The 23,753-nt window shown below is 36.2% G+C and overlaps 2 protein-coding genes across 3 annotated transcripts in view; one reads left to right on the top strand and one right to left on the bottom strand.

Annotated features, from left to right (window-relative positions):
• Positions 1–4,467: 4,467 nt before the first annotated feature.
• On the top strand, positions 4,468–7,706 carry LOC137616250 (tigger transposable element-derived protein 1-like). Its single transcript, XM_068345868.1, has 4 exons — positions 4,468–5,533; positions 5,922–6,003; positions 6,168–7,322; positions 7,574–7,706. The coding sequence occupies exons 1-3, from the start codon at positions 5,521–5,523 to the stop codon at positions 6,448–6,450; spliced, it is 378 nt and encodes a 125-aa protein (XP_068201969.1). The 5' UTR covers positions 4,468–5,520; the 3' UTR covers positions 6,451–7,322; positions 7,574–7,706.
• A 4,985-nt stretch (positions 7,707–12,691) lies between these two features.
• The window catches only part of LOC137616707 (MFS-type transporter SLC18B1-like), a 33,436-nt gene continuing 22,374 nt past the window's right edge, over positions 12,692–23,753 (bottom strand). For both annotated transcript variants that reach the window (XM_068346701.1, XM_068346700.1), the window contains exons 10-15: positions 21,593–21,783; positions 20,565–20,660; positions 19,949–20,117; positions 17,198–17,368; positions 16,270–16,352; positions 12,692–14,953 (exon numbers count right to left, since the gene is read on the bottom strand). In XM_068346701.1, coding sequence (XP_068202802.1) covers positions 14,893–14,953; positions 16,270–16,352; positions 17,198–17,368; positions 19,949–20,117; positions 20,565–20,660; positions 21,593–21,783 — 771 coding nt within the window. In that variant the 3' untranslated portion in view covers positions 12,692–14,892. The remainder of the gene's footprint in view (positions 14,954–16,269; positions 16,353–17,197; positions 17,369–19,948; positions 20,118–20,564; positions 20,661–21,592; positions 21,784–23,753) is intronic.

Below are 23,753 nucleotides of genomic sequence, written 5' to 3'. Positions count from 1 at the left end.
ATGGCACGAGACCTCTGGTTGTGGTTTTCACGCCCCCGTTACTATATACCGACACCTAATATAGGTGAGCGAGCTGGGTTAATCCCTGGCATTCCTATGCAACTTTTTTCTCTGGTAATACATAGCAGTTATATACCCTAGAAAGGATGCTAAAGGAGCATTTCACTGGGCGGCACAGGTCTCTCGCCCAGAAATAGATTTTTCCTTCGTCAAAATCCCTTTATTAGCTGTACCTCAAAAGATGGGGTGGTATATTGGATACTGTTTGATAGGGAAGTTAGGATGGTTCAAACTCCTCACATACCTGATTACGCATCAAGTAGTTCAGCTATGCCTTTATCTATCTTGGGAAAATACCAAAACGGAAAGAAAGTTGGTCAATTCCAGCGATGAAGAATTGGATGAGGATCAAGATAAAGATCCAAGATAACAGTCAGGTTAGTCGGATGATGGTGAGGGTGTTTAGGAAACACCTTTTCAAAAGCTAGTGAATAGGATCATGGATTTGTACCCTAACAATTCTGTTAAAAGGGAAACTAAATCAATCTAAAGTTTCCACATTAATGTCTTCGCCATTTACTGTTCTCTAATCTAAATTTCCACCTGAAATGAAAACAGGAATTGAAGCCATTTTACAAGAGGCTGATAAAAAAGGTTCCTCTTTGTTTTGTTCCCTCCTTTAATGGTGAAAATGGCCAGGATTTTCCATCATAAAAAGTAGATTCAGATATTCAATCATAAAAAAATTATTTATCAAACATGCAAAACAATCACTGATAGAGCATGGAAGTTTTCTTATACACAAAAAAGAGTTGAGAGGTATACCAGAAGGTTCGAGTAGAGCCCTTGAAATGATTTAGTTTGTGAATTCTATTTACATATGATTTAGTTTGTGAATTCTGTTTACATATGATTTAGTTTGTGAATTCTATTTACATAATAAGGGTTATATATAATTCCTCAGTAGCCTTAAAGTCAATTTTTATAATGATCAAATACAAATTATTTAGACTTTAAATGTTTAGATTGGGTGGTAACTAACTTCCACAAAATTAGTTCAAGCTTACTGCAGTTGTGTTCTACTAAGAAAACCGATTTTTTCTTAGACGACAATTTTCTAAAGCTCAAAAGAACAGGTTAATGTCATCTCCCATAATGGGTCAACTTTTTTATTTGGATAAGCTACCAAAATTTAGCAGAGCAGTTAATTACACACACAAGAAATAAGTTATCAGTCATGGCCTTCTTCCAATCAGTTTAGTGGTCCATCTACTGTTTATCACTTTTGACACAAAATCAGGATAGGCAGATTTTCAGGCCGAAAATTTTTTCGAAAATTTCGGCCGATTTTCGGGCCAAAAATTTTTTCAAAATCTGAGCCAAAAATTGTTGCGAAAAGCCTAAGAATAATAGATTTTTGTGGAAGGTGCAAAAAGTTCAGAGACAATCTTTAGCATCTAACTGGGGAGGAGGAATGAACAAAGAAAACTGATGACAATTAAGTAAAAGAAGGGGTAGACTGTCGCTGTGTTTTATGCAGAGTGGAGCAAACTACTCCTAGATCTGTGGGCAGTAGTAGTGTTATGGAAAGGCTACCAACGACCTTTCAAATTACTTCCCTTGTTATGCACTGTACCAAAATTCTTTTCTACATTCCAACACAGTATAGAAATGACAGACTACTGTATGCAAAAGGGAAATACTTGTGTTATTGAAGGAATCAATAGAAGAAGTATTAGAAACTTCCCGAAGGTTTCATGCTCCTGGTACAGAAATCTATGTGTTTTAGAGACCAATCCTTGTCATTTCTTGCCACAAAAAGTTCGCAGCTCTAACCAGGTTCTCCTTAGAGACCCCTTCATCAGTTCTAACAGCAGTTCAAAATAACGATTGGAAGTTTTCAATTGATCTGTAAGACGCTTATTTTCATGCTATTCACAGATGTACTTCTGGTTAGTCTATCAAGGAAGAGATTACCAGTTCCCTTGCCTGTGTTTCACCTTGAGTATTCACAAAAGTTATGGCCCCAGTAAAGAAGTGATTGTATCTGTTTTAGATAAGAGTACTTTATCTTGATAATTAGTTAGTTCTCAACACCAGATGACAAACCCTTTTAAAAGACAAGAAGACATTCGAGTTTCCACTCACAGTACTTCTAACTTCAAATAACAGTACTGTAAGAACTATACAGGTGAATGAGGAGCCAAAATGATGGCGGATAGGGAAACTCATAGTTTACAATGAGAAACCATTTCCCACCGCATCTATTGGCAGAAACAAGGGTATACACCTTCACAAAGTTTTATTTTTACTTTTTTTTGCTTTAATCTGCCCGAGCCGTTCACTCAAAGGGCGAATAGCATATGAACTTCAAGCAAGTAATGAAATAAACAATTTAATTTATAGAATATGGGTTTTACTATGGTGCATTATTATGTATGCTTGAAAATATTTATTATAAATTCATGGGACTTTTAAGGTAAGGTATTACAATGTAGAGGGAGATTACGATTGCTTGTAAACAAGCCTTGTGATTTTAATAAAGCAGATTTATTTATATAATCATGAAAGATTTTTTAAAGTTTCTACAAATTAGGTTACTGAATGAAAAATTAATTCAATATGTGAATTGTCAACCAAATTTTTTTTATAATTTTCATAAATGTAGTGTTAACATTATAACACTCATTTGTGAAAGATCTTACTGCCCGACATAGTTACAATGTTGTATTTGCTGTTATTCCTAGTTCACAATTTTGTAAATACGTATATACCCAGTGAGATGTGTCCACATGTTATTGGTAATGGTTGTGTAAACGTAATTTCACTTTTGATGTTAATCACCAACATAAAGTAAGTTTTATGGATTATTAGCACAAGACTTTGTGATAGGTGTCATCCATGTAGTTTTAGTGACCTACTAGAATTACCTTGCCATACCATTTAGCTGATAAAAGGATATACAAAATCTTTATTTAGATTTATGAATTCTCGTGCATTTATCTGTATAATAGAACTATACAATAAATTGATAGACATTTGAAGACGTATTAAGTGACTATATTAATAGCATGTACTGTATTCGTTGTTGGAAGTCTGACCATTTCAAATAAATTTGAATTTAATGGTTGTTTTACTTTCAAGGGCAGATTAACAAGTTCATTAGTATTTACAGACAAAATTAATCTAACATTTCATAAATTTTACATTGCTCATAGAATTGATAGAGCAATTTACTTTCAAGTGTCACACTATCTACCTTCCAAATATTTTATTCCTTGACCAAAACCTTTTATTACCATGAACCTCTCCTGATGTTCATATTTCTTTTATCTCCAGAAGCTTAATATGTTGACATTATCTCATGAAAATTACCCCTTTTCATTTCCTTCCAATGAACTAATACCTCAAAGCAAGTAGACCAACGGCATCTACCCACAATAAAATTCTATTCATGCTGTATTGTCGTCTTCAATCTTAGAGTCGACTTGTTTGTATGCAGACATCTACTTCAGATTGTCAGGGCTTTTGTTTGTTTTTATCTATTTAAAGATGTCTTGTCTTCTCCCAGATTTATTCGAAATTACCCCATAGTGTGTGCAAGAGAATTGTAATTGGTCATTGTTGATCCACACTGTGTCTTGTACATACATACATATACCATGGCACTTCCCCCAATTTTTGGGGGTAGCCAACATCAACAAAGAAACAAAAACAAAAAGGGGACCTCTACTCTCTACGTTCCTCCCAGCCTAACAAGGGACTCAACCGAGTTTAGCTGGTACTGCTAGGGTGTCACAGCCCACCCTCCCACATTATCCACCACAGATGAATCCTGAATGCTGAATCCCCTACTGCTGCTACCTCTGCGGTCATCTAAGGCATCGGAGGCAGCAGCAGGGCCTACCGGAACTGCGTCACAATCGCTCGCCATTCATTCCTATTTCTAGCACGCTCTCTTGCCTCGCTCACATCTATCCTCCTGTGTCTTGTACCGGAGATAATTTTGTGAATTAGAGATGTGAGGAGTGCTAAGGCCACCCTGTTCTTTTTTTTGAACATTTATATTCTGATTTGCTTTGCCAAATCCTTTAGACTGCGAGAGAGGGAGAGCGAAGAAAAGGAAGTAGTTATTGCAATGGTTGATCGTAGCAACTAAGACTTAGAATAACAATGTTTTGTATTTTTTTTGGTTAGATGGCTTAGCCAGGACAGAAGCTAATGTCTGGAGTGACTTTTTTAAATCTTGACTACAGAAAGAGTATTTTGAATACTGGATTTATCTGGTAATATTGGAAGTGTAATTTTTTTATTTATCAGTGTTATTTTATTTTGCTTAGTGTAGTTGTGAATAATAGAATTAGTTTATTTACTGTATATTAATTTTGTTTTAGTGTGGTAGTTTAGTTAACTAAGAGTGTTTCTAAGTTCCTTTATTTCTATTTTTATTTGTAGGCTGCACTTCCTCCTTTTCCATTTTCTGTTTTGAATGCAGTTATTATAAGATATTTGAATTTGGACCATATGAAGGATTTGGACAGACGGTTCTTGGATAATATTGATTTAACTGTTCATGACCCAGAAATTTGAACTGATTACAAATGGAATTGTTGATTTGGATGATGAGGACTGTGGAATTTACTACTCTGTTGAATTGACTGGAGTGTTACCGTCAGCCAATGGGAATGTGGCAATGCGCTGTTTAGACATTCTAGTCTAGTGTGTAGGCGATGGTGTCCGTCTCCAAGTATATGTACAGTATATATCTTCCCTATAAGTATTTTTTTCTACAGTCAGACCTCCCTATTCGCAGGTTCTTTCTTCTCGATTTGGAATGTTCGAGTTACAGAGAACCGTAAACCTATTAAAGAACAAATCACACACTCGCAATTTCGCAGTAAGTACTCTTGCGGCTCGACGATTTCAAATCGACCACGCTGATTCCCTCTCCGCCCAGCATAACATCCCTTCTCTCATTGATTCAGCCCCACTCTTGCTTCATTTATCCTCTTATATACATTTCCCTCTTCATCTCAAGGTATTTTGCCAGAATTTTGCCTTTGTTTCATCATTATGCCCCTCCCAAGAAAACTGCTTTGATTTCTAAAGATTCTTCTAAACAGCAGAGTAAGGTCACGATGCTTGAGGAGAAGATAAAGGTCCTTGATAATTGCAAGGAAGGGATTTTATAAGCAGCTGAAGACAGACTTCGGCATTCACAAAGTGTACCCTAAGGTACATAGAGAAGAATGCAGCTAAGATTCATGCTACCATGGTTGCTAGTGCCTCCACTTCACGGAGGATGATCTTCAGCCATCCACCAGCGAAGACGCCACAACTCCACAGACACCTTTCCAAGCCAGCAAAGGCTGGTTTGATAAGTTTTAGCAATAGTTTGGCCTGAAGAATGTGAAAATTACTGACGAGACAGCCTCTGCAGACCATGAGGCAGTGGCAAGTTTCCCAATTGAGCTTCAAAAGCTCATCGTGAAGTGGTACAAGCCAGTACAAGTTTAGAATATGGATAAAACTGGTAAGTTTATGGACATTTATATTTAAAATTCTTATGTTAGTTACTGTATAGTATACAAAATTAATTTTTGTGTGAATCTTGTTTAATTTTAGTTTAAAATTGTTATTAACATAGAGACAGGTGTCTACAGTAAATACAGTACAGTATTGTACGAAACTACTATGTAGTTTTGCTAATTTGAATTAGTTTTTAGTACCTTCAGTACCTGTACATACTGTTTTGTACTTAATTTATTGAAGATTTTGCATTTGAGTATACATATCCTTAACATAAATGTTAATTAGCGTACATTCTGTTTTTAAATTTACTTGTTGCAATTTATTTTACGTAGTGTATTCTTAACATAATTTAGTATTTTGATTAAAATAATAATTTTGTTTCTTGACAGGTTTGTTTAGGAAGAAGATGCCTCAGATGTTCATTGCCAAGGAAGAATGCCATGCTCCCAGTTTTAAGGCAGCAAAGGATAGGTAGGCTAACAGTAGATTTTTTTTCCTGTTTCTCTAATAAAAATGTGTAATACTGTAGAATTCACTTTATTATTTTTTAATTTATGGTTTGATGTAATTCTGTATTTCTTTTTTATTATTTATCATGTCATTTTAATAAATGTGCCTTTTTCTGTCTTCCCCAGGTGTATATCGATTTTGTGCAGTAACTTTGCTGGCCGTCTTATTAAACCCAGCTTTATTTATAAGTCAGCAAGGCCCCGTGCACTTCAGTGTCGCAACTTGAATTTGCTGCCTGTCTACTGGATGCACAAAAAGAAGGCATGGATGATGAAGGAGCCTTTCTTGAGGTGGTTCCAGTACTGCTGCTTGTTGGAGGAGAAGGACTACTTCAAGAACAAGGGAATGGAGTTAAAGTCCTCCTCAGCCTTGACAAAGCTCCCAAACATCTATCCTCCATCAGGGTGAAGGTCCCTAATGTTCAAGTGGTGTTCTCTCCTTCGAACACCACTGCCCTCAACCAGTCTATGGACCAGGGGGTAATCAAGAACTTCAAGGCTCACTGCAGCCAACAAGTGATGAAGCCATTCCATAAAGCCACCGACAACAACCCTGACTTCAGCATGATTGATTATTGGAAGCAGTTCATGATTGTAAACTATCTGTCTGTAGTCAAGGATTCCTTCTATGACATCAAGCCTGAAACTGTGAATGCCAGCTGAAAATGTATGTGGCCAGGGTGCGTCAAGGACTTTAGCGGGTTCAGTTCTAATGAAGCCTTCCAAGAGACTAGAAAATTATAATTTTGGTTAGGACAGTCAAAGTCCAAAGCTTTGAAGAAGTGGTTGAGCACACCTTGGAGTTGCTAGATGGCCATGACGAGGAGCTGACCAAGGAAAACTTGGCTGAATAAATCGATTCAGCAAGTGAGAAAGAGGAGGAGGCTGATGACCCTGACAAGGATGAGGAAGGCATTATGCCCAAGTAGTTGGCAGAAGTGTCACAATTTTTGGAAGAGTTGAAGTAGAAGGTGTACAGCATGGATCATTCCTTGGTCTGTGCACTAAAGTTTATGCGTTCCATGGATAAGACTTCTACTGGATAGAAGAGCATCTTGGACTAATGAAGAAGGCGACAAAGCAGCTGCCCATAACTATGTTCTTCTCCCGTTGGGCGAAACGGCAACCACTACCTGCCGAGCCTGAGCTTCAGCCATCACCACCTCCTCCTTCAACCAAAGATTCTCTTGACCCTGAATTAACTCCAGCAACCTCTCCTATAGAAACCACAATGGAAGTCTGTGATGATGATGGCGTAGATAATCCTCCCCTTGCAAAATGGTAAGATATTTTTCAAAATTTTCCATTTGTATTATTCAGCTACAGTCATAGTTGTAAAGAAAAATACTGTATAAAAAGTAACTTTGAATATAATTTTCTATCAATTTACAGTACAGTATCAGTATCTATTGTAACTTAAAAGTGTTAGTTTTTTTTTAATTATTTTTTATTAATGTAGTGTACTGTACATGGACATGTATTGTATGTAATATCCTGACCTAATCCATTTCAAATATTTTTCTTTACATCAGTGATGACTCGTCTGTATAGTTGTATTATGCAGTGCAGCTATGACCCTTCATCGTTCATTTTGTTGAATTTGTAACTGCTCAGCTTATTCTCCATCCACGTCTCCAACTGAGCCTTTTTTGGAGGAATACTTTCTGGTAAGTAGTTATATATTTTTATTTCTGGGCTCAACCTGTGCTGCTCTGTGAAATGCTCCTTTTAGCATCATTTCTAGCCGTTATATACCTTAGAAATGATGCTAAAAGGAGCATTTCACTGGGCGGTACAGGTCTCTCGCCCAGAAATAGATTTTTCCTTCGTCAAAATCCCTTTTATATAAATACAGAACTGAATGTTATAAAAAATATATTTGTAACTATAGTAAGTACTGTACATACAGTACATGATCAGTATATTGGTATTTACAGGAGTAAGGTACATACCAAACATAAGTACATGATCAGCATATACAGTACTGTACTCTACTGTTGTATTTATCCAAACAATTTCACTAATGAATGTATTGATTTTTCCACGTTTATGTACATAGTATTCCTGCACAGTATGTACATATTATTGGCTACTGCAAATGTGTGATTCCCTATAGTATATACACTATCGTGAATCACGATCCCTCTAAACATCGGCCCTCACATCCAAAGGCTGAGGGGATGTTGTTTATACAACTATCAAATTTTTTAAATTCTCCTCACAGGACCAAATAAACTCGGAAATTTTCAAATTTTCAAGTAGAGGATACAGAAATAGTATATCATTAGGTGTAAAATGTAACTTCGTACGTCAGACAATGACATCTCCCCAATCTTAACCACCAATGAGCCAAGCTTTCATTATTTTGGTAATCATATGAAAAAACCTATACCGATCATTGCTTGCTGCTTCAAGGCTTCTGACGTCACCTTAAACAAAGTTTGTCGAGTAAAGCTCGTCCATGTGGACAGAGCCTTACAGTTTACTAAGAGCTAATGTTGTTATTTATCACTTGGATGTGTAAATGCATATATTTGTTCATTGTCATTAACTTTGAAACTTAAAACGATGTTTTCCCTCGAGGGCGTCATATGCGGGAAAAGAGAGATAATCGGCTTTAGGCTTTTAGTATTTTTAAGGGTACATTAAGTAAAAATTTGTAATACCATCTCTCTACCCAATGAAAACCTAGCCTATACAAACGGTTTTGTAATTTAGCAGTCATACTGCAGATACAAGATAAATTCAACTTAATTTTACCTCCTCTTATCCGATGGTAGTTTTAAACGCGGATATACAGTCTATCGCATTTCCATTTACTTGCTTGTTCGTTTACAAATTTAGTTTTGTGCACCATTCAAGATTGTTTCATACTGTAGTTGGAAAAGTAATAGTAATTCCCAGATTGCCTACTAGTGTTTTCCAGTGCCATATTCAGTTTGTTTTGATTCGGTCCATACTTGCAGTCATCATCATTATAGCTCATCATGCCAAACAGCCAACAATTTAAGCATTCTTTCATTGACACTAAGTTAGTGTTATCCAAATTATGAGATAATGGGCATGATTGGAGACTAATAAAAGTCTGGATATTTTGTCCACATTTGCAGTACTGGTCAGTTTTAAGGTCCCAATTTAACCAAGTTGACACCTGTTCAGGCCACTCCTGCTCTAGCTCTGTTGAGAGCACACCAATCATGTCTGGGAAGTAGTGTTCCATCAGCAATTTCTCAAGTGGAGTCCTGCACTGCATTGTTGGTGGTTGGTAGCCTGTCAGAGTCCCTCCATTGGTCCATTATATCATTTAGTACAGATATTTGGCTTGGCAGTTCCTCCACAGTTGTAAAGCTCTTCCGGGACTAAGCTTGCATTGAACTGGCATGAGGATGTATCGGATGTCTTATGTCCAAGATTTGTTTGCACTTTTCAGAATTTGCTTATGGCTCCTGATTTCTGAGGGGCGATACTACAAAGTTTGTAGAATGTGTTTAAAGGCCGCTCATGACTGGCAGAGGCAAGGGACTGTGACATTGCCCTGGAGACTGACCATATACAGTATACATATGATCAGTGCCCAAGCCCCTTCTCCACCCAAACTAGGACCAAGGAGGGCCAGGTAATGGCTGCTGAGGATTAGCAGGTAAATCTATAGGCTCCCTCAAACTGCCCTTATATGATCAGCACCTAAGCCCCCTCTCCACTCAAGGTAGGACCAGGGAGGGCCAGGTAATGGCTACTGATGATTGGCAGTTAAACCTATAGGCTCCCTCAAACTGCCCCCATCCTTAGCTGACAAGGATGGAGCGGCTGCAGACACTAAGGAACTAACAAGCGACCAGGACTCTGACTCCAGTCATGTAATAATCAGGCAATGACATTATCAATAGCGAGACGTATTGTCCCTGTGATGACACTGCATGCCTCGTTAATCCTAGGATCTATTTTCTTGGGATGTGGTGATCTGCTTCACATTGGTATACAATGGGTAGCAATTGAGAGTTCTATCCAGCGTTACGCTTAACTACACTGGAAACTGGCGATGCTCTAGCTTTTCGCCACGGCAGAGGATCTACGAGTTTGCAATTGGCTTCTCTTTTTCTCAGGTGAAATGGACACAAACTTGAGTAGATTTGGATTCAGTGACCACTTATTCTAGGGCAGCTTATAGTCTGGTTTCAAGTTCATGAAGGTGGTAGCCTGCGTAGCCAGACATGGATCTGCATAGATGAAATCTGCAGTTGGATGGGGAGAGTTGAACAGTATATATATTGAAAAGCATTGGTGCAAGGACTGAGCCCTGAGGTAGGCAATTTTTTCATGCTCACCATCTGCTTTTAGTACTATACACTACATAAAATTTAGTTTGTGGCTACGGTGTATGTCCACCATTATCTTTAAAAAAATGTTTTTGATTGCTTCATTTCGATGCCTCTGCGATTCATGGAGTTGTACTGTATGCAGCTTTTAAGTCTATGGAAATGCTCTAGCAATTTGTAGTTGTTTAAGTCAGTATTTTATGTACTTGATTAGATTGAAGAACTGGGCACAGGAAGTGAGAGTTGGTCTGAACCCAAATTGGTATGGGGTTAAGAGGTAGTTTACAGAGTTTGAATTCTTTTTAAATGTTACTCTCAAGAGTCTATAGAGTACTGTACATAATAAGGATATGAGCCTATAAATCTGATTTATTGGGTCTTTGTCAGGAAGGTAGCTATAGTTTTTTTGTCAATTTTCATTGAGTTTACACCATCTTAAGCCCTGTCCACAGGATCGTGCATACCCAACGGGCAAACATTGATACCAGGCTACTATAGTTAGTGATAATGAGGGTTGATGACGTCAGAAGTGAGAAAACTAAAGGCAGAGATCTGGCAACACTGATGCCAGATCCCTGTCTGTGGTTTTCACGCTTCTGACGTCATTAACCTTCATTCTTATTAACTATTGTGGTCTGGTACCACTGTTTGCCCGTGGGTACGCACCATCGTGTAGACAGGGCTTTATACATGAACTGAAGAAAATGCAGTGTTGTGCTTTTGGCCCCAGGCATTTCAGGAACTTGTTTAAAATTCCATCTATTCCTGCAGCTTTGTTCAACTTGAGCAATATGACTCCTTTCTTCAGTTCCTTTAAAGGTAAAGGGTGGTTAGATTTCTGTCTGATGGGGCTGCCTTGCTGTATTTCCAAGTTTTACTATTATTTAAAAGTTTAATTTCATTTACATTTTGTGCATCATACTAGGGTGAAAAACCAAAGCAAGTTATTTCCAGATGCTCATTCTGAGATTACACTACATGTTAGGCATTCAGTTATATTTGGCTTTTACACGGTATGGATATTTTTAATACTGTATACTGTACAGTGATAGTTTATAGGCCTTCCCCCAATAGTCTTAGTGCTAGATTCTACAAGTCATGGTTCATGTATTGCTAGCTGCCTGCTTGCCTCACCTTTCAACTTTACCACTTGAAAACAGTATTTAGTGAAAGCGGAAACCATCTTAAAAATTCATGGAACCGTGCACACCAATATCTAATCTAGGCTAAGTCTGGCAAGACAAAATACTTTAACTGTTGTACTATAATAAGTTTCATTAAAACCAAATCTTGTTTGCTCAAGCATATGCTTACAAATCATTCTTGGTCATGGTATTTGGTTTTCCTTATTGGTAACTAATAAAGTTTGTATGAAATTATAGAATAGATAATTTAAGTGTATCAGGATTCTAAATTAGGTGTGTGATGTATTTTAGAATCTAATTTCAAGCCACTAAAAATGAAAAAGTTTAAGATAGAAAAAAGCAACTCTGACAATGAATGGCTAGGGCAAGTCAATTATGGAAATCAAATCTCCTGAAATTACGTATAAAAATCAGGCTATATATCAGTTTAGCGAGATTGATGTTACTGTATGGACAAAGACAAGCCTTGATATGATAATGAAACTGTCCTACAGAATTTGTGGATTTGAGAAAGCCCTCAGAAGAATAGTGTGTTAAATGGCAGGACAGGACGAGAAAGGAAACTACTCGAGTGCCAAATGTGTTAGAGATCGTGGCGAGGGGTAGATGGAGATGGTTTGGGCATGCTCTTTGCACTGCGAGAGATTAGTTAACTCCTCAAGGTATTCGAAGAGCTGGAAGACCCTGGCCTACATAGGTGACGAGTTTAGCGGGAAATGATGAGTGTAGTAGTATTGAATTAGAAGCTCAAGATTGAGAAAACTAGTGAAATCTTACAGAGGGCCTCTGCATTAATAGGCATGGGAGGAGGGGAGATATTATTAGAAAATAAATCATGATAATTTGGAGCGCATGTCTTTGTTCAAAGACTACAAGACTGAATAAGAAGTATGACAGACCACGTTATCAGTAGACGCCTGAAGTCTCTTACTAGAGGCATTAGTATAGTGGAAGGAAAGAAAGTTTAATACTCAGTGTAATGATAAAACAGCTTATAAAAACTGAATAAGAACATGAGGAGGTGGTTTGAGCGAAAAATTTGGATTTCATTTATGTTAGTTCAAAAAATATAACTTTTATAAATCGGTTATTGCTTTTATTCCAATTTTAGCATGTTCCATAAGTGATATAAGAAGTTTCTTAGATAAGTTTCAGACAAAAGTAAAATAGGATAAAAAATATTTCAATACAGTATTCAATGATATAATTCACAACTATATGTACATGCAACTGACATTTTATACCAGAAGTTTACTTGCATCAACGTTTTACACTAAAGTTGCCAAGAACTGTGCAAGTTTAATAACTTATTACCACCTTATCTTCAATTCATTAAAATTAGATGTATAGTATAATTAATCAAAAGTTCCTCATTCTTCATCTTACATTTTATTAATTACCCGGTACTCTATATACTGTACATAATTGCTAAACTAATTTCTTTACTCCCACTACATTATTATTGATTTATGCTCTTGAATAGTTATATTACTACTAAATTATAATAACCATATGCAAAGTAGCATATACTATTAAATCCAGTAGCCTACAACAGTTTAACTAATAGTAGGCCTAATATAATCCGACTATTATTGATTTATGCTCTTGAATGGTTATGATAGTACTAAATTATAATGTTAACCATATGCAAAGTAGCATATACTATTAAATCCTGTAGCCTACAACAGTTTATTAACTAATAGTAGGTTTAATATAATCTAAATAGAACAACGCTAATCAAACAATTGCATAGTACTGTACAGTATATAGAAAAGCTGCCTGTGGCCTATTCTTGATAGCTTTTATATCAATGGTAGTATTAGGTTTCTCAAAAGTTTTCGCAATCGATACTCTAATTAAACCAGCCTGCAACTAAAAAATAGCCTTAATTTGAGGTTTTGTAAGTACTAATCCAAGTACATTTAATTAATCAGTTAATCTGAAGGTATGAATTTAAATATGTACATCAAAATAATGACAGGATGTGATTAAAGCAAATACTTCCCACATATCTCCGCATAATTCTCTCCAATGTCAAGTAGTAGTTATTATTTCAATCTTTACATATGGTTTTGTACCACCCAAAAATTCAATTCATGTTTTATTTTGCATCATTCTTGTCCTTCAACTTGTGTACTGGACCTAGTTATAGAGTTAGTTTCAATACTAGATGGGAATATAAATTTTCAAATAACTACAATTATAAAGCTTCATCACCTGCTACAGTTTTCCAAAAAAAATTTCAACCTCAACGGAAATAATTTTATCGAGATTACAATATCCTAGATCTGAAATGCCTTCGAATATCAAAGATGTTAATCTGGAAATAGGGACCGTTTCAAATTTGTTCCCCTCTCATTTCTGGCCATTTACTACCAATATATAATTTTTCACATTTTCAAGTAGTGGGTTTTAGTTCACAGCAAGCAGCCGAGTTTAAGTGGAAAAAAAAAAAAAAACAGACTAGAAAATGATTATCAAAGCGTGAATAGAACCAAACCATCCTTGCCACATCCATTCATTGTGCCTTTTCTATTTAATAGGCAATTAGGTCTTCACATTTACTGTAGTTCTTTATACATTATAGTCCATATTCTTATTTTTGCTTTGCAATATACGCTTCAGTGCTAAGAGGATAAACACATTAAATGTGTAGCACTGTCAAAAGTATAGTTCTAACTTTTATTTTGACTAATTTAAATTAACAGATTTAATGTATTTCTTAATCAAGAAATATTAAATTAGATTTATCATTAATTTTTTACTAGTAACATTATTTGCTATTTTACTGTACTGTATACATTCCTCTATAAAAACTTTTCTAATGCTCTTGGGTAGTTATTATAATTACCTACTTGAAAAAACTTGAATGAGCTAATAAATATATTACTATATAAAACAGGGATGAGGTTAAGAATATTTCTGTATAATTGTATAGACCCTCAAAATATAGTCTTGGTAAAATAATGCTGATATACCATGTTAATGGTCATACTGAACAATAAATAACACTTAGTGTATCCATAACAAAATATAAATTAAAGCTACCATTGGAATACCAAAAACTTGTTATAAATGACAGTTTCCAGAATAAAATGACCTGTTTCTACTTTAAAAATTTCAATAAACTTTAAACTTAAAAATTATATAACATGTCTACCCCCAGAAAATACAATATTTAAAAACTGGCCAAGTATATATATATAAAAGTAACACTTACCAGCAATACATACAATCATAATATCACTTATAAAGAGTAAATGGGACCTAAAGTTTGATTTTGATCTCAGAATCAAACATCAATTCCAAGCGATAGTAATGAATACCTTTACCTGGAGTTAAGTGTGATGCAAAAACACTATAAACAGGAATAAAAAATATATTCTAAAGTCAAGAGGAGCTTGAGCTGGACTGGTGAGGGGATGAAAAGTTGCAACTCTCTCTTGCATACCTGTTTAAGAAAAAGTACATTAAAAACTGACTACAATGTTTTCCAGAACACTTTTGGGAACTTTAACCACTAACAAAAGTTACACAGCTAGAAGTAAAAGGCATTTCTGAATATTAACAAGCTGCTTCTCACTATATATAGAATAACTGTACTCTGTACTATCAATGGTTGGCATATCAAGAAGTCCCCAGCCCATTATCAACTTTTGAAACAGGGTATCAGACTTGAGTTCAGGTACGCTTCCGCATGTAGAGTACACAAGGTTGCATAAACTTTTCTTTAACATTGAATCATGCTTCACAGATTTTAGTGCGTAGAACTCGGTGTATAGAAATAGAAGTCTTTTTCACTTGTGGTAAGATAAATTTTCATAAGTAAATAAACTTAAATAGTATATTTACAGTATTGTACTGTACACAATCTAGACTAAGAATTAAAACATTGCATTCTATTTCAAAAGCCAACCGACTAGTTTAAGCACATGGCATTCTGAAAAATCAGTTATTAAAAAGATTATTTCTGCAAAATCAGAGTTATTAAAAAGATTATTATGCTTCATTAAAAAAAATTTATTTTCAATTTTGGGTACATTTCAACCAACAATAATTAGACTTTTTACTGTACAGTATCTGATAAAAACAAGTGTTTTGTTACTTTTACATTGGGTGGTGTGGCAATGATTTTGTCAAGTCTACTTGCCTTGTACTGTAGCCATGTTAATACTGTCAAATTACCTCTTTAAAGTAGAATGAACTACAATACATTCCTGCGAGAGGAACATTAAAATAATGGCAGTGCAGTACAGTGGGAACTGTAGGTAGGCAGTAGCCAGTGAGTGGGTAGGTTACAAGTTAACCCACTCTGGGAAACTAGTACAGCAAGCAATTTTCAATATTTGTTACCTAACCCCTGATAATGTAGAGGGCTGACACATAGGGAAGGAGATCTGTAGAGGTGGCAACAGTAGGGGAATAACAGTAAATCCAGGTGCCCTACAATACAGTATCATTCATATCTTGCTGCGCCGTGTATAGGCACAGTTTTTCGGTAAGATTGATCTAAATGCAAATTTGCTTGAATTACAAATGGAAATAATTTTAAAAGGTTGTACATAACCTAGTAGGGAATGACTACTCTTGCTTTCCCCCTTTTTTATACACTATATGGTTTTAAATGTTTACTTATACACTCGCTTGTTTAGTTCTTTCCTCCATATACGGTATGTCAAAATCATACATCTAGTAGAATCCTCAATAAAAGTTAAGTTTTGGTAATGTAGGAATTAAAAACCAATAATTCAAGAGTTTACAACTTACCTTGTAGGTGTTGGAATGGGGGATGACCCAAGAAACAAGCTGTCTTCTATGTCTTCACGATAATTTGGAACATCAATGGTTATCTGAAAGATTTTATTAATTAGTATGCATTGTTAGAGACAAATTTCAAAAATACTATTTTTTTTAAATTCAACTAAAATGAACATTGTAAATAGAATAGGGAAAGAATCCCACATGTATAAATACTCAAAACTTTATAAATTAGGTTAGCCTTTATCTGTGGCTTAGTATCTAGTAACCAATATCTATCACAAATTACATACTTTCATCTAAAACATTTTTACCAATTAACTGAAATACAAGGAATTAATACTTTGAAAGAAATATAACAATGGAGGCTGATAAGTAATAATTAAAATTTCTCAGGTCGAAAAGGATATTCAATAGGAAGAAAATACAGCAATAAAAGCAAATACACAGCAACAAAAAAAAAAAAACACTTAAGCTATGGGTACGTATTCTGCCTGGCAATTTTTTAATATGTTGCAACTAAAATCTGCAAGATTTACCTTCCACTCCCCCCATGGCAAGTGGATATTTTTCTGTCTTTACTAAACATGCGCATTATTAACCCTTTTACCCCCAGGCTATTTGGAAATTTCCAACCCTTAACCCCCAGGGGGTTATTTTTTCCCCAGCACATTTTGCAGTATATTTTTTTTAAATTGCTCTAACAGCCTTCATTTTTGTCATCGAGAAGTCAAGTTGGTCTCATTCTCTTGGAAAATGCCTGAATTTTCTCAAAAAATTATCAAAAATATGAAAAAAAAAATTTTATAGCATTTTTTTGTGAGGACGTACCGGTACGTTCATAGGGGTAAAGGGATGGCTTTTGTGAAACATACCAGTACGTTCTTTGGGGGTAAAAGGGTTAAACAAAACCTAACCATTTACACAGTAAACTTACAGCTTTCGCAGTGACGGGCTCCGATGGCGTTGTCGTGAATATTGTACCAACTCTGTTAGGGTTCTCTCCTACTGTATCAGGATACTTGCCATTAGAACTATTATCCATATCTTGGAACCTTTTGTATGGTTTCTCTTTATAGAAAAGCAGATACACTGTAGTGAGTGCTATCTGAAATGAAAAAGTTAATAAAGTAAACCCACTGCGAAACAGGAAAGTGATTTTGACGAAGGAAAAGTCTACTTCTGGGCTCAACCTGTGTCGCTCTGTGAAATGCTCCTTAAATCACCATTTCAAAAGTATAAATTCTGCTAAATATACCAGCGGAAAAAGTTGCATGGAATGCCAGGAATATACCCAGCTCGTTCACCCCTAAAGGGTGTCTGTATTAAAACTGGGGAGAGTGATACCACTACCCGAGGTCCCTATCCATTTAGACTTCTCCCTCCTCAAAATCCCGTTACTACAAGGTGTCGTTCACTACAGCTACTACCCCCCCCCCCACACACACACACCCACACACACACACACACACACACACACACACACACACACACCACCTATCATTCTCCCATCATTCCTTGCTAGCACCCGTGAACGTTCGGACGTGTTTTTCATAGCAGTGTTATTTTTTTTATATGTTAGGATTAAAAAACTTCAATAACCAAACCAAAAACAGTAAATCAATTTAAAGGTGTTACACTAAACGAAAATATACTTTAAAAAATTAAAGCATTTCATAAATAGTTCGAGGTTCACAAATGGTTTAAAAGATATCTTTGGTTGAATGCATCTTAAGGCATAATAATGTCACAATTAACCATAATTATGAAAGATATAATGTAACATTGTAATGTTTTATAAGCAATGTCAATAATACAAGAGTAGAGAGCTTCAAACAATTAAGGGAAAAGCACCAAGTTGAAGAAAATGCATATACTGTGGTCCTGCAAAATAGCTACTACTGCCATTACATGGAAAAAAAATATTACCGTGTCCTGTATTCCCAGTTCAGACTACATTTATCAAGTCCTCAAAACTGTTCATCTTAATAGTTGTGCTAAAACTAATACAGTAGAACCTCGGTTTACGAATTTAATTCGTTCCTAATGCGAACTCTTAAACTGAAAAATTCGTATCGCGAAACGAATTTCCCCATAAGAATGTTATAAAATCGAAATAATTAGTTCAACCCATCTACAAAAACCAATTTTCACAAATTTTTCCTTACACATACAGTACTCTACTGTACTCTACACAAAATTATTAAAATATTGCAGTCATTTAATGATGAAAATATGGATATGCATGCACAGTAAACCTGAACTTTACCTTAGAGGAGTGTCGCTGCTGGCTTGATGGAGACGAGATGAGGGGGAGGAGGAGGAGGGGGTTACTGCATGGAGGGAGAGTCTCCCTCCATGAGAACTTCAGGAACGTTGACTGGAGTTCTCTCGCGAGAATGGCGTTCACTATCACTGGTTTTGCGTTTGCGAGACTTGGTCGCTGTCTTTCACAGTTCTTTTCTCCCCCTTCACAAGATATTTTTCAATAGACACCTGCTTTTGTCTGTTCTTTAAAATTTTATAGAAGTGACCCACCCCATTATCGACTAATAAATTTATTGCACGGTCTGTTTCAGCCTTATTCGGGACATTTTCCGAGAAAACTTTTCACGTCTTCCCACTTCTTTAAAAAATCTTTTATCTCACTCGAAGACAGTGATTGTGCAGTGCCTCCTTCCTCGTAAATGGTTCTTGCCTTCTCGCAAATCATGTTCTCATTTACTGAATTTCCTGCGAGCTGCTTCTCATTTAACCACACCATTAATAAATTTTCTACGTCATCAAGAATAGGTGGCCGTTGTTTTGACAACGACGATACACCTTTAGCTACTTTAGCGGCCTTTATTTCTTCTTTTTTCTTTAATATTGTGCATATCGTCGACTGCGAGCGATTGAAAAAACTAGCAATGTCTTTCACACGCATGCCTTGGTCATGCTTCTCGATGATCTCCATCTCTATCGTTATCATCACCTTCTTACTGCTTTCCTTCTTCGACATCTTAGGAGCCATTGTCTATCACAATAATACACAGTACAGTACTGTAATCACAAATGAGTGAAAATAAAACAAATCACAAACCACGTGTAAAAATCACAAAGAAATCATCCACGAATTCACTAAGTATGTATGCTATCGAGACGGCGGATACTGAGATAATGAACGAGTGAAGGGGGTAATAAAGGGGTTTAGGGGGTGGTAGGTATGCGTGGGAGGAGTCACGTGACTCCATTGTGAGATGCTGTCGTTAAGTTATTTCCATGAAAAATGCGATCGGGAAGCGTGGCGTTAACACTTTTCCACAAAAAACGGCAGGTGGGAGGGAAATTTAAATTCGTTAACCGATACGATATTCGTTAACCTAGACGAATTTTTCAGAGAAAATCACTTCGTAAACCGAAAAATTCGTAAGCGGAGTCGTTCGTAAACAGAGGTTCTACTGTAGTTGAATGAAATTTTTTGATCCACCATTCCCCTACATTACCCCCTGGACATTTCTCCATGCAAGACCAGGGAATATTGGAACTAATTTTTATAGGACACTTTGGGAGGGGGAAAGGAGTGTCTTCAAATACTGTGCATTACAATTTTTAAAAATATTTGAAGCAAGGATAAAATGGCATGGTAGTACATAAGCTAGTTAAAAGTATTTAAAAGTCCATAAATTTTTTTTAGGTTATTACTTACGATAGCACCATGCAAAGCCACAACCACGACCGATGACTTGCGAAAACCAATGTGATCAACAAGTATACCAGTACCAGCTCGGGATGTGAAGCGTCCAGCTCCAGAGAGAGAGGCCCAAAGTCCAGCAACACAGCCATGTGTGCCAGCTTCGTCTGGGAATCCAGCACAACTACATTAAGGGAGAAAAGAGCATTAATCATTTTGACATTGACAAAAGCACTGATTATATGCCGAAGGAAATACCTTGGCTTCCATCCACACTGAAAACACATTAAGGATTGATAGCAAATACTGTATGCATAACTATGTTACAATGTAATACAGTAAGAAATCTTAATTCACTTAGTGTTTTTTAAGGACAAAAGAAAACCATCCCTAGATCATTGAGAAATTGAGGCTTCTAATCAATAAATTCAAGTCCTACTATTATACTCGCTTCACTTATTCTGCCAAGTTTCCTCTTATCATACCATTATTGGTCACTTTTACTCCAAAATAGCCATAAATTCAATGATCCTTTTCCTAAACCATATTGTGAACTTTGAATTAAGAATATATTGCTTTAAAAGTAAATCAAGTATAGGATGACCAAACAAAAAGCTATAATGTTACTTACACAGCTTCCCTCATTGCATCTACCACACCAGCTACTTGTTGTCCACCAATACCAAATCCATTTAAAATCAGTGCTGCTATCACAATACCTAAAGTACTAAGGAAAAGAAATGTTCTATAAGTACTCCTGCAAAAGTTTATGGTTGGATCTGATTATTAAAATAATTAAAGATTTCAGTTTCATCATATTTGTCTTTTTGGGTATTCCTTCTGTGGCAAATTGTTCATATTTATAAAATTTAATTCTTGAAAGGATAAGACATGCAGAGTACAGATGATGGCTCTCCTGTACTGATGTGGGGGTAGCAATCTGGAACAATGAAGCAAATAAATCTTTCTGGAGCATTCATTAACCCTTTTACCCCCAAAGGACGTACTGGTACGTTTCACAAAAGCCATCCCTTTACCCCCATGGGTAAGAAAATGCTATAAAATTTTTTCATATTTGATAATTGAGAAAATTCATGCATTTTCCAAAAGAATGAGACCAACTTGACCTCTCTATGACAAAAATTAAGGCTGTTAGAGCAATTTAAAAAAAAATGCACTGCAAAACGTGCTGGGAAAAAAATAACCCCCTGGGGGTTAAGGGTTGGAAATTTCCAAATAGCCTGGTGGTAAAAGGGTTAACTAACTCGCTCACAATCCAGGAAATAGATTGCCAAAAGCCCTTTAGCATATATTTGATAACAGTGAATAGCAAAGTGGTCAAGTCCAGAGGGGCAAGATACATTATTTGTTGACAGCAGCATTATTCAAGTTTTCCGTTCGGGGAAAAAAAAAATGTCTGGCCAGTAGGAATACATGGTCAGAATGAAGCTCCTTTGGGGTGGAAGTTAGTGCATGGAGTCTTCCAAAAAAAAAATTTCCTGTTCCTGTTTGTGCCAGCAAATACAGTAGTTAGGACCATGCCTTTTCCATAGAATATATTAAGATCCACATTCCAAAAGGCACAATTGGAAAGGCAAATTTAAACTAAAACAATCTAAAAGGTAAAATTTATGAAATTAAAATTTCTATATACTATACCTTTTTATAGGTAACCCTGGTAGAGGTCCAAGAAGTACAAATGACAGAAAAGCTAAGCAGGAGGCAACCAAGATGAATATCTTAACTCGACGATATCGATCACACAGCCATCCCCATAATGGGGAGGCCAGACTATTTGCGCCATCTTTTAGACCAAATAGCAGTCCAATATACAATGGCCCCAAGTTAAACTGAAAGTAAGTTTATATTTAATAATCATTATTAGATAAACATGGTAAGATTTTTTTCAATACACTATTGTCAGGTCTTGAACTTGAAATATCAGGATGTTAAGTGGAGAGAAAAAAAAAAAAAAAAAAAACTTTCAATGTTGTAATTTTTCATTCAAGATTCAATCTAACAAAATTTTATTTTTGATATTGTAGGAAATCGGTTAACATAAGATTTACTTTTACCAGCTGACAAGATTCACTAAGTTTAACATTCATATTCCACTTCTACAAATTCTACTATACCATATTGTTCAAGGTTTTTATAGTTTGCATAATTTTCATGACACTAGGGTCACACACTGGCTAAGGATAAATTGTCTAAACACCCAGTATCCAGTGAAGCTTGATAAAAATGTTTTTGCTCTAAAAGAATGTTCCAAATTTTGTGTTCACGTTTTAACAAAAAATTGAATTTAATCAAAACCTTGAGTTTAAATTATTCTTAGTCTACATTTTCAAATTATTATATTTAATATAGATATATTTTTTATGTGACAATTATGAAGTATATGCAGTAGTCTAAAAGATTTTTAATGTAATTTTTATAAACCTTTGTCCAATAATAGAAATATGTTTTTAACTTGACTGGAACTGTAAATATTAAAAACTGTGTCTATAGGTACTGGGGGCGGCTGGGAAGTCCCGTCCTGCCCACAGCCAGCACACTCAGCAGCCACTTAGATTTTCATCTGGTATGAAAAATTAAAATTTTAAAATTAGAGATTTGTGCCTACACCGATACAAGCCCTTACACTTTAATAAAAGACATTCATAAGGAGGAAGGAGGCCCTATAACTACTGTACAGACAGGTTTAAAAAACCCATGAATCTCAGTACGCTGACCAGATAGAGGTGAGTGTGCTGATTCTTACCACCTTCCAACACTTTAGAATAGATTTCCATGGGTTGGGCAAGGATTCAGTCTGCTAAAAGTCTGTCGAGGAAGACCCTATTACCTCAGAAGGGTATGATATCACTATGTATAACCAATTAGGCATAATGTATCCAACACCCTATCCATCTCCCTCCTCATAAGGAGGATGCGGAAGATCACAAATTGCCTTTTATACAGAAAAGTTGCTCGGTATGGAAGCTTGCCCAGATCAACATGCAATCCAGCAAATAACTGAAAGACCACTGCACCACAGGGGAGTGAAAGGAAGAAGAAAAGGGCCAGACACTACCTCTTATCCTAGACTAACAGCACAACTTATACAGAAGATGCTTCTTGTCCCGTAGGGAGATACTAACCTACACAACCTGATTAGTAGTCACCACAGATCCCAATGAAAAACTTAATCTAAAGACTTGTGGGTATAGTCCCGTGAATAGTGGGCTGTAAAGATTGCCTGGCACATTGAGACTCCAGCCTCTAGCACTCACACCACAGTTTCTTCCAGAAGGCTAGGGTAGATGCACATATTCTAGCTTTGTGTGATAGCGTCCAGGGTAGGCCTGATCCCTCATGGGAGAGGGTGTCAAGATTGTTCCATGAAGCTAGAACCAAACCATTTCAGGATCTCTCTATCCTATACTCCCCCAAGGACAGAAAGAGGAAGTCATTCTAGTCCCCACTAGTCATCTTTGTAAAGAGAGAAGGATGGAAGTTATCACTACCTAGATTAACGGTCTTTGCCATAAACTACTGTGCCAAGGCGAGATATCTATTCTTCAGAAGGGCTAGTGACAGTTAAAGATATGCGGTTTTCCTACCTGCTTTGGCTAACCTAAGTTCGAGGTGGTATGATCAAGAGACTTGAGAAATTGTGAAAACACTTAACAGCCCAAGCCCTGTCAGGAAATACTATCAAGAGTTTTCTGAATTCATGTGAATTCTTATTAAGAGTCCAGGCCTAAATCCAAGTTTAACACTGACCAGGAAATTTAGGAGCTTCACCAATGAAGGGAAACAAAAAGCTAATCTGGGT

Source organism: Palaemon carinicauda, chromosome 22 (genome assembly GCF_036898095.1).
Source record: "Palaemon carinicauda isolate YSFRI2023 chromosome 22, ASM3689809v2, whole genome shotgun sequence".
Classification (NCBI taxonomy): domain Eukaryota; kingdom Metazoa; phylum Arthropoda; class Malacostraca; order Decapoda; family Palaemonidae; genus Palaemon; species Palaemon carinicauda.
This window is presented reverse-complemented; position numbering and strand designations above follow the sequence as displayed.

Coding starts and splice junctions, on each gene's coding strand:
- LOC137616250 (XM_068345868.1), top strand. Junction 6,004..6,167: donor TTTAAGGCAGCAAAGGATAG/GTAGGCTAACAG, acceptor TGTCTTCCCCAG/GTGTATATCGATTTTGTGCA.